This window comes from Glycine soja, chromosome 17 (genome assembly GCF_004193775.1).
Source record: "Glycine soja cultivar W05 chromosome 17, ASM419377v2, whole genome shotgun sequence".
Taxonomy (NCBI): domain Eukaryota; kingdom Viridiplantae; phylum Streptophyta; class Magnoliopsida; order Fabales; family Fabaceae; genus Glycine; species Glycine soja.
The window spans coordinates 3,798,492-3,813,252 of NC_041018.1; the positions used below are offsets into that span (position 1 = coordinate 3,798,492).

Consider the following 14,761-nt stretch of genomic DNA (forward strand, 5'->3'; position numbering starts at 1 on the left):
TCTAAATTTCCTTCGATAATTTATTTCTGGACCAATAAAGGAATAAAGGAATGCTAATGATAATTTATCTGAACTTTCTTATTTATAGAAAGATACTCACTAAATAGTTTAATAAAGTAAAACAGGCAAAGATAAACGTTATGACATTTTCTTCGGTTTTGATTATAAAAAAATTAAACAAAAGACATATTTCCTTAAATTGTGTGATTTTTAATTAAAAAATAAATATTTTTTAAAAAATTATTATTTATTGGAACTTAATTTTAAACATAAAAAGATTTTTAATCTCATTGAAAAATATTTGAATAGAACTTTACTAAATAGATCATATATAATTAAAATTGACTTATATTAAAAAAAAAAAAGGAATTTATTGCTGCTAATTGGAGACCGGAAATAATATCCTTAGAAAAGGGAAGAGGATGGAAACCAGAGAGAATCTTAGAAGTGAATATAGCAACGAGTGAAGGCAGTAAGCAGCAGCAGCGGCTAATACAAAACAAAGAAAGGCGTGCAAAATAAGAAACTGAGCTTCTTCTCTTCTCTTCCTCTTTGCGTTCCATCACTTTCTCAACTTGTCTGTCCTTTCGTTCCACCCTTCAACCACTTCTCAGTTTTCCCTTATTATTATTATTGTATTTTCCTTTTTCTTCTATCTTTCTGTTCCATCGATCACCTCCAAATCCAATTATATATTTATATTTTTCACTCCGCAACCCAACACTACCTGAACCAACTTCTTCATCAATTTATTCTCCCTAAAGCTTCGCCAACGGCCACCCCAACTCTCTGCTTTCCAGCTTCTTCCTTTCTTTTGCTATTTCGAGGTCAATTTTCCTTTTCTCTGTCATTTTTTTACCGCTTCAATTCGTATCGTATTGGGGGAGGGGGTTCTGTTACTGACTAGTATGTTGTGCTTCCATTCAATTACATCTTTTTTTTTCCTGTGATCATTGTTTTGTTTCGTTCAATTGGCGCGTGTTTTCTTCCTCTATGTTTCTCAGTTAGCGTAACAGACTGAGCAGAGCATGGAAATTGAAAATGGAAGATATTCACTTCCTCTTTGGGCTTTTTTGTTTAATTAATTTTATTTTATAAGTAATCCAAGTTATTTTTTAGTTATGTGGAAGCTTTTGCTTGTATGGGAGACATAGGAAAAATGGGATATGGCATGATTAGTTGTGGACCCAGTGTAGACTACGTTCATTGTTCATTTGGTATCGTATGTTCAGTTGGTGCAGTTACTAGCAATAAAATAGGCTGCTAACATCACCTTTAATCACTTAAGTAAAGTCTTTTAAGAGTTGTTGGCTTTATTTGGTGAGTGTCACCTCCTCCCCCCCCCCCCCCCCCCCCCCCCCCCCCCCCCCACTATTTGATGGACTTCACATCCCAACCTATGACACCAATAATGGGGGCAGCACTTTAAACTGGATGCAGCTCTGAGAATTCTTAAGCAAATAAAGTTGCACTCTTGCCATTAGCTATAGCTTCTCACCTAGTGGTAATCACTTGATCGGTTGATACAACAAGAGTAGTAATTGATAAGAATAGCAAATAAATTTGAAGTTTTTACTTTTACCACACAATGCCTTGTGAGTTAGCATACTATAATCCGTGCTCAAGAGTTTCAGCTTTTGGTGGCTCATCACTATAATTGTTCTTAGCTGTAATTATGCTCCTGAATTTTCATCTTTTAGAATGGATTTTAGATTTAATGTAGCTCTACTTTGGAAAGATACTTTATTTGAGTTCATGTTGCTTACATGAAATTCTTGTTTATTTGCGTCATTGAATGTCATGTCACTGAAGGCACAGATGACTGGAATTTCAAAGGAAGAAGGGTCAGCTAGTCCAAGTTGGGGTGCTTCATTTTTTATGCAGACAAGAGAGGAAGTGGCTAGAGCTGTTGCAGCTGCTGTTAACCCTCCAATGTCGTCAAAAGATGATAATAGTGGTAGCCAACTTCAAAGGCTGCAGTATCAAGTTGCAAAAATGTTAAAAGGCTTTTCTCACCCTCCTGATGTTGAAACAACAAATTACAATCCTGAAATCCTGACTAGTCTGAAGCGTCAATGGGCTGCAAACTTTCAGTTGCAGTACATGGTATGGCACAATGTACCAGATTTACATGTTCCTTCTAGTCCTTTGGGTATGAACTATAAAGAAAGTTTAAGTTGATTGTTATTGTAGTATCTTGAAACACTTGGTTTTGAATGCTCCTCTTCCTTGGAAGTTCAGCCCTTGCATCTATTACTTATTTGAACTTTCAGCTCTTCACTCTCAATGTCATTATAAGCTTTTACGATTTATATGTTTTTGTTAGCAATAACAACTGGAATTCTAAAGGGGATGGGATAAATCATACGCACACACGCAAATACAAGAGATTTAATGAGGTTTGGCAAGTGCGCCTATGTCCTCGGAACTATTGTCCCTCGAATGTTCTCATATACTCTATTTTATCTGAGTTCACAGGACCATAGGTCTTGGAAGGAACCTTCACGACTGTTTGAAAGCATGGTGGTTGTTGGACTTCCTCCTAATTGTGATGTTCAGGCACTGCAAAGGAAATATGTTGATAGAAAGTTTGAAGGCTCTGGTAAATTGAGAAGTGCACTCGGTTATCAGAATCAATCTCGTGTAGAACCCAATATTGAACCTCAGGTTGTGATCTTTGGTGGCAGATACTGAACTTTTATAATTGTTATATTTATTGCCAAATGGTACTAGAACTAATGTTAATTGTATTACCATTCAAGTTTTTCTACAACGATTACTAGAACTTCATTGACTGCTGTCTTTAGTATTAGTTGTCTTCAAATATATATATGGATCAAGAACAATATTCAATTTTTTCAGGTCTTATTTGTTTACCCTCCAGAAAAACAGCTGCCTCTTAAGTGCAAGGATCTTCTTTCTTTCTGCTTCCCTGGAGGCTTAGAGGTTAGATGTATGCTTGATGAACGTCAATCTTTTCTTCCTTCATTTTCTATGTCAAAATATTATCATTATTAATATAATGAAAGCTATATGTAGATGAAAACAGAAATGACTTAAAGCATTGAGCTTTTTCCCCCTGAAATTGAGAATAAAAATAGATGTCAACGAGCTTGTAGCTTCATTGGCACTGGCCCCATCTGTAAGATTGGGGTGTTTTTTGACGATGTTGGAGGTTCCATCTTCTACTCACCTCGGGTGTAGCATAAGACATAAGTGGCAGTGGGTAGGGTGGGGGTAGGGTGAGTAAGAGAACATCATTTGTGTTTGTGTAATATATTAAATATTAAATTATGTCCATTTACCTAGAGTGGGTATCCACTGTTATTAAAGCATAGTAACTGACAAATTGGAGTGATCAATAGTGACAATATTGCCTGTATTTAAATTATTTGCATTAATAGTAGTTTATGTATTTATACAGTGAATAATCTATGGAGTCAGGCATCTATTTGTCTGTCTTGTCTTACATTTATTTATTTTCATATGTGAATAATTTATGTGGTGCTTCTGATTAGTTTTAATTTTGTTTGATGTAATTTTAGGTCCGTGCTGTTGAGAGAACCCCTTCCATGAGTGAGTTGAATGAAATTCTTTATGGGCAGGTATTTTTTTTCCTTGCAATGTTAAGCTTTGAACTATATTAATTTATGCAGATTATTTTCTTAATTTAGTATTTGATTAATGCATGATTATATTCTTCCTTGTATTCTTGAGTGATTGACTAATTATTAACTGAGTCCAATATGTCAAAGCATTTTTAGACACACAGGCCATTCAAGTTAAACCCACTAGTACACACTCTCCTTCACTCTTGGACAAGGGTCTTCTGCAAATTCTAATATGGTATTGAAGCCTGTATCCAACAGAAAATTTGAAGACTAAAGAAAAGAGACTGGCCCAGAAAAATTGAAAAGCCCAAAGTAAAAAAGGGGGTCGGACCAAAATAGACTCAGGCCTCTAAAACTCAAGGAGCATCCAAATTCTTTATAATCAGATTTTGTTTACTCTGAAGTGTTGTCAACCTTTGTATTTGACACAGTTGAAGGATATCTGATAGAATCAGATAGATCCTGGTTTTTACACTGGGATTAAAGAGAAATGTATACTTGTGTAGAGCAGTTTTCTTTTTACCATAACAGAAACAATATTAATAACTGATAGAATAGAAAAAATAATTTAGAGATAACTCAGAGAAGCAAGAATGCTACTCTGCCCGTAGTCAAAAGCCTACAAGAAATTCTCTACAGCTTTGATGCCTCCTTTGGTCCCCCATTTCATCCCTTATATTCTTTCCACTCTGCATGCTCCCCTCACTCCCTTCACCACTAATCTGCTGCCACCTGTCCATTCTATTAGGATCCTCTCCAACAGACTCCTCCACCTCAATCCCCATCCTGTCCTTGTTGTTTCTGTCCCTCTTTGGGACACCTGAACTGGGGGTCCATCAGGACCAACTATGAGGTGCTCATCAATATCTATGTTGTTAAATATTGGTAACTAACGGTCTGTTTGTGTATTGCAGGAACACCTTAAACAAAGGGATCTGTCATTTGTATTCAGGTTACAGGTATAATCTTATTGTTACTTTGTTGCCACTGTTACATTTTCCTCTTTTGGTCATTGTGTGAGCTTTTGCTATTTTTCTTAATATCAAAATATTCTAGGGATGGTATTTGGAATACATGCAACCTTTTCAAATTGTATTCTAAAACTATATGTGGGAATGTACTCTTCTCATATATTTCTGTCTCTCTTTCTTCTGGATGGATCTTTCCTTATTACTATATTATATAGCCTTAAGAGTAGTTTGAGCACTAGTTGATAACAAGCCATCAGTAGAGATTTTTTGCGGGAGCAGTTTTAGGGATTCTTTCATAGTAGGTTTGGATCCGCTGGAGCTACGTACGAATGATGGTTATGATGTCTACCTCCTTATATGATGCAAAAATAACCTCACATTTGCTAGTGCTAATTGTGTTTTCATCACGTCATCCTAGATATAAACCCTCAAATTGCTACCGGTGTAACTTATTTGTTGGTTTTTAGAGTGCTAGCAAGTAGCAACACACTCTATTATTGGTTAGAATTAATCGAAAACTACAAAATCAAGAGAGACTCATTAAATAACAAGTGGTCCCCACAAAAAAATGTGATTTCCTATAAATTTCAGCTAATTAGGAGTGTGTTCAAAAGAGTGTGTTAGAGAGAGTGTTGCTAACATTTCTCTTAAAATAATGCATGCACTGTTTGGTGGAGTGGATTTGGAAAGAAAAGAAAGGATATAGTTGATGTGTTTGGAGTATAGCCTTTTTTCTTGATGTGCATTGGGGGTCTAAACCTAGTGTGGGGAGGGGTATGTATGCTGTAGTGCAGGCCAAAAAGTAACCCTGGATAATTCCTAGGAGGCTTGGATCAAGTAGTTCCCGAAGGCACTTGTTGTTAATTGAGCCAGAGTGTACTTTATATATATGCATAAACCATTTATATTGTTTTCTTTGCAAACCTACCCTGCCAAACAATGCCTTGTTCATTTTTTTATGTTGAAACTGTACTGGTTACCTCACAATGTTACTTTCTTTTTTTGTTTGTTATTTTACCTTCGAAGGGTGCTGACAACTCAACACTTTATGGGTGTTGTGTCTTAGTTGAAGAACTAGTGCAAAAGCCCTCTGGATTGCTTTCTCTGATTTCTGATAAGCAGCCTTCTTACTCGTCTTTGAGACGGCATATATTAACCACTCAGAGATGTTACTGCATACTTTCAAGGCTCCCAGCTTTTGATTTGCTCTTTGGTGTATTGAATAGGTAGGTATATGTGATGTATTAAATTTTTAAAGGATGGTCAGTAAACAGTAGGTCTGTTTTGCACTCCTTGTATGCATCAAAACATTAAAAAAGTATTAAGTATTAATCTGTAGTACTTTTGAAACATTATATGTATGGTAGTATTTTGCGAAATTGAATTGTCAGTGTGCTCAACTAAGCATATTGATGTGAAGATAAACTCATAAGAGAAGGAATATTTGCACTTCATCAAATTAATGCATTATAAAACTAGTTGAGGGTTTAATGAACTCATAATAAGATATTTAAAAGACGGCCAACATATGTACTTGCCTACTTGGGCAGAATATGCACACACATGTGCGCACACCCTCACATACACATCTTACCACAGTTTTCTGCAGGAAATAAAGAAATACTAACTGTGTTTAAATTGGTTGATCATAATATATGCTCACACGTTGTTTACTTATGCACGAGACTTAAAATTGTTTACTTTCTAGCATGATTGGAATTTGTGGTTTTATGATTTTTGCTTATTTCATTGTGCTAATATCTCTGTAGCATCTTCACACAAGAAAGGCTAGAGCGTTTGACAAAAGGTGTTGGAGATTTAAATTTAGAATTTGATGAAGGTAACCATAAGGAAGAAAACCTAGAGGGCTACTCAGACAGTGTTTTGGTGAGTGATGAACCAATAGAAGACAGACTTGGTGGAAATATGGTAATTTCTCAATCAAGAGTAGGAAAGTCTACACCTGAAAATATTGTGGATGATGGTCAACCAGAGCATCTAATGGTTGATGGGGAGCTGCAGCCTTATAAGGAGAGAATCAATTATGATGATGTCTTGCTTACTGATCCTGTAAATGATAGGACAACAGCCAAAGAAGATTCTGGCCCTGCAAATTCTGAAAATAGTGATCACTATGGAGATGCTTTTGGAACCAACAAACAATCAGAAGACAAACATTTACCTAATGCTATTTTGCCCCTCCTGCGCTATTGCCAGTATGAAAGCTCTGAATCTTCCTGCAGGTTCATGTCTCTGGAGCTTAATTGTTTTATTAAGAAATAAGTTTTGTTTTACTTCTGGTGTGTTTATTCTCTTTCTCTAGTATATATAGTGTGTTTGATCTTTTGTTGGAATGAAATGGTCTCTCTCTCTCTTAAGGAAAATGTTTGAATCCAAAGCTTGCTTTCATCCCTCCATTTTTGTTTATCCGTTTCTAAGTAGAACCTCCTTGACAGACATGCACAGGGATTGGAGTTCTCTCTTTTTATTAATGTCCTTGCTTTGTATGTGTTGTTCTTGTGATTCTTCTTTTGCCTTTATCATTTGATTTCTTTTTCTTCAGAGAATAACTTATTCGCCTTTTTCGTTATATTTCTTATTTATTTTGTTCCAATAATTTTCAAAATTTATTAAAAAAATATTATGGTGATTTTGCAGTTATCTTATATAGGACAATTGTCCTGAATGAAATAATTGGCCCTTTCTACTTGGTGATTCATCTTAAACACATGTTCTGCCTTATTATGTAGTTTTCAAGGCTCGCCTTGTGAAGACCGAAATTTTAGGAGTGATGTTGATGATAATGAGACAGAAGAAGCATCTTTCTCCGGCCAAGAGGATTTAAACGACTTAAATGATATTCTTGAATGGGCCAAGGTTTGTAGTTTGACAAGCACATATAGCTGTTTTTGCCTTGTCAGTTGTCATTCATGAGGATATTTTGTAGCTGACGGTAATTTATCAATTCTCAGGAAAATAACCACGGACCACTACAAATTGTAAGCGAGTTTTACCGTTTAAGTTGCCCTGCCAGGGGCTCATCACTTACATTTCATCCTTTGGAGCACTTGCATCCCTTGGAATATCACAGATCAGCTGAGACAGTTCTACGTCTTGCTGGTTCAACAGTTGATTTGAAAACGTCAAGTACTGGTCTGGGATTAGCTGATGTATGTTGTCATAATAAATTTTTAGTGGATAAGTTTGCTTCCATTTCTCTTTAGATTTGAAATTTCAGTATTCTAGGAAGCATTTTGTTTGATAGTCACATGTTTATGGTAAATACAGTACTTCATTGTTGTTTGTTAATCTCAGGCACACATTGCTCTTCTGGTGGAAGAGGCAAATGCATTATCTGTATGGGCTGTAGCTTGCTTGTGCGGTACATTGAGACTTGAAAATGTATGTTTTATTTTATGCTTATGTCCAAGACTTTATGAAATCTGTTTTGTTTCCATATATTGTTAACATCATCATGCTTAGATTTGGCAGCATCATTTCAAGGTTGAGCTTATATGCAGGTAGAGGGTTTTTTGTTGGGAGGGGGGGGATGGAGGAGAGGAGGAGGACTTCTGCTCTAGCTGTAACATGAGTGCTAACTTTATCATGATTTCAGCATTTAAGGAATTTGTGGATACATCTTTTACAAGTAAAATCTGTTATCTGTGGAGTTACTTCTTTATTAATAGCTATGGCTTCTATATTCAAGATGAAGATCTTGTAGGAATCGTTAACTTAATCACCTCTACTGTAAGCTAAATTAGAGACACAATAATGCATTTCCTAAAGTTGAAATGCAGTTAATAGTGATTGAAGTGTCATAGTTTCATAATGCCTGTATACGATTTGGTTTAATTGATTGTGTGGTCCTTCTGCACTCTGCAGGTGTTAACATTCTTTGCAGGAGTTCTACTAGAGAAGCAGATAGTTGTTGTCTGTTCTAATTTGGTATGTCTTGTACCTAAAATTAAGTTTATAATGATCTTGTGACAGTGATTAATGTATCCTATTCTTTTTATAATCACCATCATCTTTTGTAAAGTTATATGATCATTGGTTATATATGTTCCCCTGTTGTTAGGTCCCTGCATTATTAGGAACATTAGTAGTTATATTTTTATTTATATTTCTTCTCATTGTTTTCCTTGCCTGGTACAAATTCTTGTGCATATGTTATTTTGCAGCTTATTTTTAATGTTAAAGTCATGTCCATGATTTGATTATCTTGCAACAGTGTTCTTATTCTCTAGTTTTACAAATTAGTCATTCTCACAATGAAATATGCATATATATAATTATCTGGATTAATATGGATAATTTTGCTTCACACTCAATCTTTAGGGAGATAATTTGGTAAATTTAACTGCAAAAATCATTTATATTTTTCCTTGGTACATATTAGAAATAATTTTGCTGGCTTTATTTATACTTTTTAAAATTTTCTTTCATGATCAGGGAATCCTATCTGCTTCAATTTTATCAGTTATTCCACTAATCCAGCCTTACCGGTGGCAAAGCCTGCTAATGCCAGTTTGGTTTCTTTCTCTTTTCTCTATTAAAGTGAATGTGAATTTTACGTGTTAATATGTTATTAATTTGTATATTTCACCTTATGGTATTTGATGAGAACATGTTCTTCCAGGTTTTACCAAATGACATGCTTGAGTTTTTAGATGCACCTGTCCCTTATGTAGTGAGTATTCAGTTCTTTGCTTTAACTTATAAGAATATTATCTGCTTGAAGCAGGGCTCTGAGGTTGCTTTTGCATTTTAAATTATTTTGTTCTTTTAAATACGTTCTCAGTGCTTTGCCCTTGCATTTGTCAATTTATTACTTGGTTATTGATATTGGATATAGAGGAGTTCTAGGAACACACTCTTACTAACACTCTCATTGGTTAAAATATATTGAAAATTACAAAATCAGGAGAGACTCATTAAATAGGATGTGCAACCCATAATTTTTTGTGATTTTCAATAAACTTCAACCAATAAGAGAGTGTGTTAGAGAGTGTATTCTTAGCATTTTTCATTGGATATATTACTTTGAAGCTGGTCAAACTTTTAGCATACATTGGAAAAAAAACATTAGATTTGCTACTAGAGTGAGCAGTTTTAAATTTGGTTTCAAGTTCAACTGTTTTTTAACTTAATCTTTCAATTGATAATACCATTTGAGATGTCTCTGACTGCCTACAAAATTAATTTATAGGTCGGTATTAAGAACAAGACCAGTGAACTTCAGTCAAAGTTTACCAATGTTATTCTGGTTGATGCTGATAGAAACCAGGTAAAAATCAAATCCTTTTTATCTCAACAATTTTTCTAACACTGGTATGCATAAACTTTTCTTTCTTATAATTCTAAAGTCATTGCTTTAAATGAAGGAAAGCATTACTCTGCCTATTGTTAATTTTTGTGCTACTGTATGGTAATGCTTTTTTATGTTTGCTTGTGAAATACATTCAATTTTTATGTTTTTGGTTCCTTTTTTTTACATTCAAGTTTTATAAATCTGTTGGCAAATTAACATTTTGGGCAATAACATAAAGAGGAAAGAATTATATGTTAATCAGAGAACAGTATATTTCTGTAATTATGTGTAATTATCCTTGTATTTATGACACCTAATATGAATATATGCTGTCATGTAATTCATCAAGTGTCTGTTGTTTTCTCTCTCTTTACAAGTTGATTAGAGAAATAGATGGGGTAGGACTTCTGTTGAAAAGATGGTAAGAACTCACCTTAGTTGGTTTGGGCATGTGTAGAGAAGATTTGTAGAAGCTCAAGTAAGGAGAGTAAATAAGATGGAGGTAGCTTAATTGCTAGATGGAAAGGAGGGAGATCGAGAAAAACTATAGGTGAAACCATTGAAAAGGATTTAGAGAACCTGTGTTTGCTTAGACCGTGTAGTGTGGCCATTCAATTTTAGTAATTTGATAATTTAATTTGCAAGTTTGATTAATTAGTCAAATGATACTTCATTTGCTGACCGTGTAACCCATGGGAGAAAGAGAATTAAGAATTTGGAGGCTAGAGTTGAAGCTTAGGATTGATTAGGTAAAGTGGTTAGATGGGTTGAATATTTTATATCCTAAGTTCCTAATGATTTGTTGTGGGTTTGAAGATCACAGAAAGAGCTGCCTTCTAATTGCTGTTTTGTGTTTCTATGATTCCAAGACTGCTAGCCCTTTATTTTCACATACAACACAATTAATTGCTTTTCATGTGCTTATCTGCTAACATTAGTGTAGACACACAAGGTTTCTTTAATTTCTTATCACATTGCTATTATGTTGCAATAGGTGAAGTCACCAACAATACCCCAACTGCCAAGACAGAAAGAGCTAGTCTCTTCTTTACGTCCTTATCATGCAACTCTTGTAGGAGAAAGTTACTTGGGTAGGAGAAGACCAGTATATGAATGCACAGAAGTGCAGGTGAGCTCATTTTAATGAAATCATTATTATCCATTATTACTGTTCCTGATTTCCTCTTTATTGCTCTCTGTCTCTCTCATTCTTTACTTTTGGACTCCTTTGGTATCTTGATTAATTAGACTAGACACTAGTCATGCTTACATGTATTTTGTCAAAGCGACTTAATATCCATTTTGCAAGAAACATTTATCCAGTTTCTTAGTAGTTCATTTTGTGATGCATCCTCAGATATTTCTTATTTTTCAGTTGTTTCTGTCACACTTGGCAATGTCAAATTGTCTCAACATTTAAGTGTGTTCTCATGTGTGTTAGTTTCCCTACAGATTGAAGCTGCGAAGGGGTTCCTTTCAGTGTTAAGATCTTACTTGGATTCTCTTTGCTATAACATCCGTTCTCACACAATCACCAATGTACAATCCAATGATGATAAGGTCTGTGTTTTAGTCTCATCAACAAATCAAGTTAGACATTTTGATATTTATCTCAATTGTTTAAACCTCTCTGAAAAATGAAAATAAGGATTTGACTGAGAATTGTAATTTATAACCAACTTGGACTTGGTCTTATATTTACCCCTAAAAAAGGATCAATTATGGATGGCTAATTTATACATGCCATATTCAAGTCAGTTCTTCATACTTATAATTTTTCCTTTGATCAAATAAAGCAGAGTGAAATTGTTTCCAATAACCACCTTAATTTGCTGATAATACTTTGTTGGTGATAATTTCAAGTTCAGTGATATGAGTGACCCAAGTCCTAGACCGTCTAGAGACAGCTAGATAAGCTTAGGTGTGCTATTTACATAATCCATCTAATTCTCAACTTTTATCTGTCACCTTTAGCCTCTTCTATCAAAATAATGATGTCTGGCTTTGCCTTCTGCTCAAGTTAATTGAAACAAGATTATGTATAATTTTAAAATTTGTAACTGAAAGGCATGCGTTAAAGTTCCATCATTTATAAACAATTCTTTGCATCGAATATAACATATTCTAGTCAGTATGAGGAAGATCTGAGATGATGGTTTGTACCTTCAGGTATCATTGCTTCTGAAGGAGAGTTTCATTGAGTCGTTCCCATATCGTGATCAGCCTTTTATGAAGGTTTGTTTCTTCTTGAGCTTACACCATACCTTGTGCTAAACTATATATGCAAAATTTAGTCAAATTTTCTTTTAAAATTCAAAATGGTCATAATTGACTTGCAAATTATCTCTGATTTCCTGCAGTTGAGTGCTACTCTAAAATCTGCACTTGGTTTGTAAATATTATTCAAACTTCCTGATTATTAATTTCTCAGATTGCAACTATTGCACAAAGCTGTATTTTCACAACTATTGCACTGTCTAAGCTGTATTTTGCTAAACTTGTCTTTTTAAAAATAAGCGGACACTACCTTTCAGGCTGAGAACATGAAGAATTTGTTAAGTGAGTTTAACTGGAATAATCACATTGTAGGGACTAAGCTAGGTCTCCCTAATCAGCTGCAGTATTGCAGAGGGTTGGGAGTGGTTGTATTGCACTCAGGGTTTGACTTTATATTCAACTGTTGACCTTGTAAGTTGGTTCAATCATTTGTTTTTTCGGTGCTTCATAGTCATTGTGCATCGGCAAGCTTCATGTACTGCATCAAGTTGAGTTGGACAACCTTGAGTACAAATCTAGAGTGTTTTTTGTACACCTGGACGGTTGGACCATTTGGCTAGCATCTCAAGTGCACTCACTTAGGGAGTTGGCTTGTGCTAGTCTCCAGCAATGACAAACCTGATTTTATTGTTATTAGATGCACCAACCCATAAGTATGTGTGAGAACACGAGTGTGTTTAATGAGAAGCAAATTTTTCAAAGTCAATTGAACATATGCATATTATGGTTGCATTCTCAAATCAATTTAAGCTTGTTTTGTCTAATTTGCGTTATTTAGATGATAAAAAATTTCTATATTAACTGAGATCTTTCTGTTTTGGTATTTGTATTCAGACTACTAATTCTGTTTTCTGTATTTTTTTATCCCTTTGTTGCCTTGTGATAAACAGCTTTTCGTGGATACACAGCTTTTTTCTGTACATACAGACCTTGTTCTTTCTTTCTTACAAAAGGAATAGGGTTGCCATGCAAAACATTATGGTAATATATATTGTTTTGCTTCAAGCTTGAACGCAAGTTCAGTGTTGTATAATTTTCCTAAATTGGGTTTAAAATTTTCTCCCTTTATCCAATCCAGTCTCTGCCCCCAAAACGATCCCCGGGCACCTTTTTCTTAGGCTTTGTGCGTCTGCGGTACCTGTAAATACATATTTGAATGTTGTATTCAAGCCTAGCTAAAAGAGTTACAAGGGTTTCATTCTATGTAATTTTTTTCTTCCATGCAACAAAACTAAGAGATGATTAATCTTATGCTCCTAAGACTGTTATCCGGATTTGATAGCTGTTTGTTTCCGTGAGTTCATTCCAGATAGTCCGTGTTTGTGCACTTCATAGCAGAGATGGGAATTTATTTATCCCCTTTTATAAAAAATTAGTCCCCTCGCCCTTCCCCTAAATTTGCTTCAGTTTCACGCGATTTAAATATAGTCAAGGCAGAGGGCTCTGTTAGCAAGAATTATACAAAAAATAGTGAATAGTATTCAAATTTTCAATATATTATATAACTTTAAAATTATTAAAATTTATTTTCTTAATTTCTTTTTACCTAACATTTTCATTTAAGAAAAATAAGGAATGACTTTTTAGCTAATGATCTCTTATTCTAATGTGAGAGTGGGTTTAAGAAATCGATTTATTATATTCATTATTTTTTATATCAGGAGAAATTATTAAACAATTAAGGATATTTTTGTAAAAAGAAATTAATACAACAAACAATTGAAAGAAAACCTAAAAAATGAACTAAAGTAAACTTCTCAAAATATTTCTATAAAATGAACCAGATTTAATATATTGCTCTGAGAAGAAATCTCAATAATAACTGTTACCAACGCCTTTAACTAATCATAGTAATAGTAATTGATGAGGAAAAAAAAGTTATGTTTGAAAAGTAAATGGGTAGTAGATAGAACCTCTTTTGAACTTGTTCCCTTTCATAAATTGCTTTATATGAACATAATTTTCAAATTAAATACTCAGAGATCGCAAGATTATTGAAAATAAGTTTAAAAGCGAGTCGCATACAATGTGAAACTCTATAATACTTTTTCACTCTTGATTATACTAAACTTTAAAAGGATGAGAAGAAGAGAAGGCCAATAGCTAATTTCTCGAACTTAAGTTTTGTATCCAAATTTAACGTCTTGAATTTGCACTAGTGCGGAGATTTTGCCCCCAGTTGGCATTACACAAAGATACAAGTTGCAATTGCAAGTTGGAGACATAATCAGTATTGAGTATTCACAAAGCGTGGGTTGTGTCATGTGTGGACGCAAGACAGAGGTCCAATTGCAAGTCCAAGATGTGGAAGTTCTGTTTGATTCAAAACCAGAATGCTACAGCAAAGATGCCGGGATTTGCCCTTCTGGTTGTTACATTAATGGAAACATTTGATGTGTCCCTGCTAGGGACCTTTTACTTCTTAAATGTGTCACCGTTTTAAGTAACTTGGTAGTTTTGTGGAGCTTTGATTAAGCATTTGTACTTTAATGAGTGCAAAATATAAAGTACATGGCATGCTTATAGACCCCAGGCTCTGTGTTTTCATAAAGTGAAACAAATAATGGAACCGGTACAGGTGTTGCTAG

General features: G+C 34.5%; 1 protein-coding gene across 4 annotated transcripts; it reads left to right on the forward strand.

Annotated features, from left to right (window-relative positions):
- The first annotated feature begins 429 nt into the window (after nucleotides 1-429).
- On the forward strand, nucleotides 430-13,500 carry LOC114393383. Of its 4 annotated transcripts, XM_028354697.1 has the most exons (20): nucleotides 430-827; nucleotides 1,813-2,106; nucleotides 2,479-2,667; nucleotides 2,863-2,946; nucleotides 3,546-3,605; nucleotides 4,526-4,570; nucleotides 5,609-5,808; nucleotides 6,352-6,825; nucleotides 7,333-7,459; nucleotides 7,555-7,752; nucleotides 7,898-7,984; nucleotides 8,468-8,530; nucleotides 9,038-9,112; nucleotides 9,225-9,275; nucleotides 9,795-9,872; nucleotides 10,891-11,025; nucleotides 11,349-11,456; nucleotides 12,066-12,131; nucleotides 13,064-13,154; nucleotides 13,252-13,500. In XM_028354697.1, exons 2-19 carry the CDS (start codon nucleotides 1,819-1,821, stop codon nucleotides 13,130-13,132), a joined length of 2,397 nt encoding a protein of 798 aa, XP_028210498.1. In that variant the 5' UTR covers nucleotides 430-827; nucleotides 1,813-1,818; the 3' UTR covers nucleotides 13,133-13,154; nucleotides 13,252-13,500. The 4 variants fall into 4 exon arrangements, with proteins under 4 accessions (XP_028210498.1, XP_028210494.1, XP_028210496.1 ...); XM_028354693.1 differs by having other exon boundaries at nucleotides 431-827; nucleotides 13,064-13,500; XM_028354695.1 differs by having other exon boundaries at nucleotides 431-827; nucleotides 1,819-2,106; nucleotides 13,064-13,500.
- The last annotated feature ends 1,261 nt before the right edge of the window (nucleotides 13,501-14,761 follow it).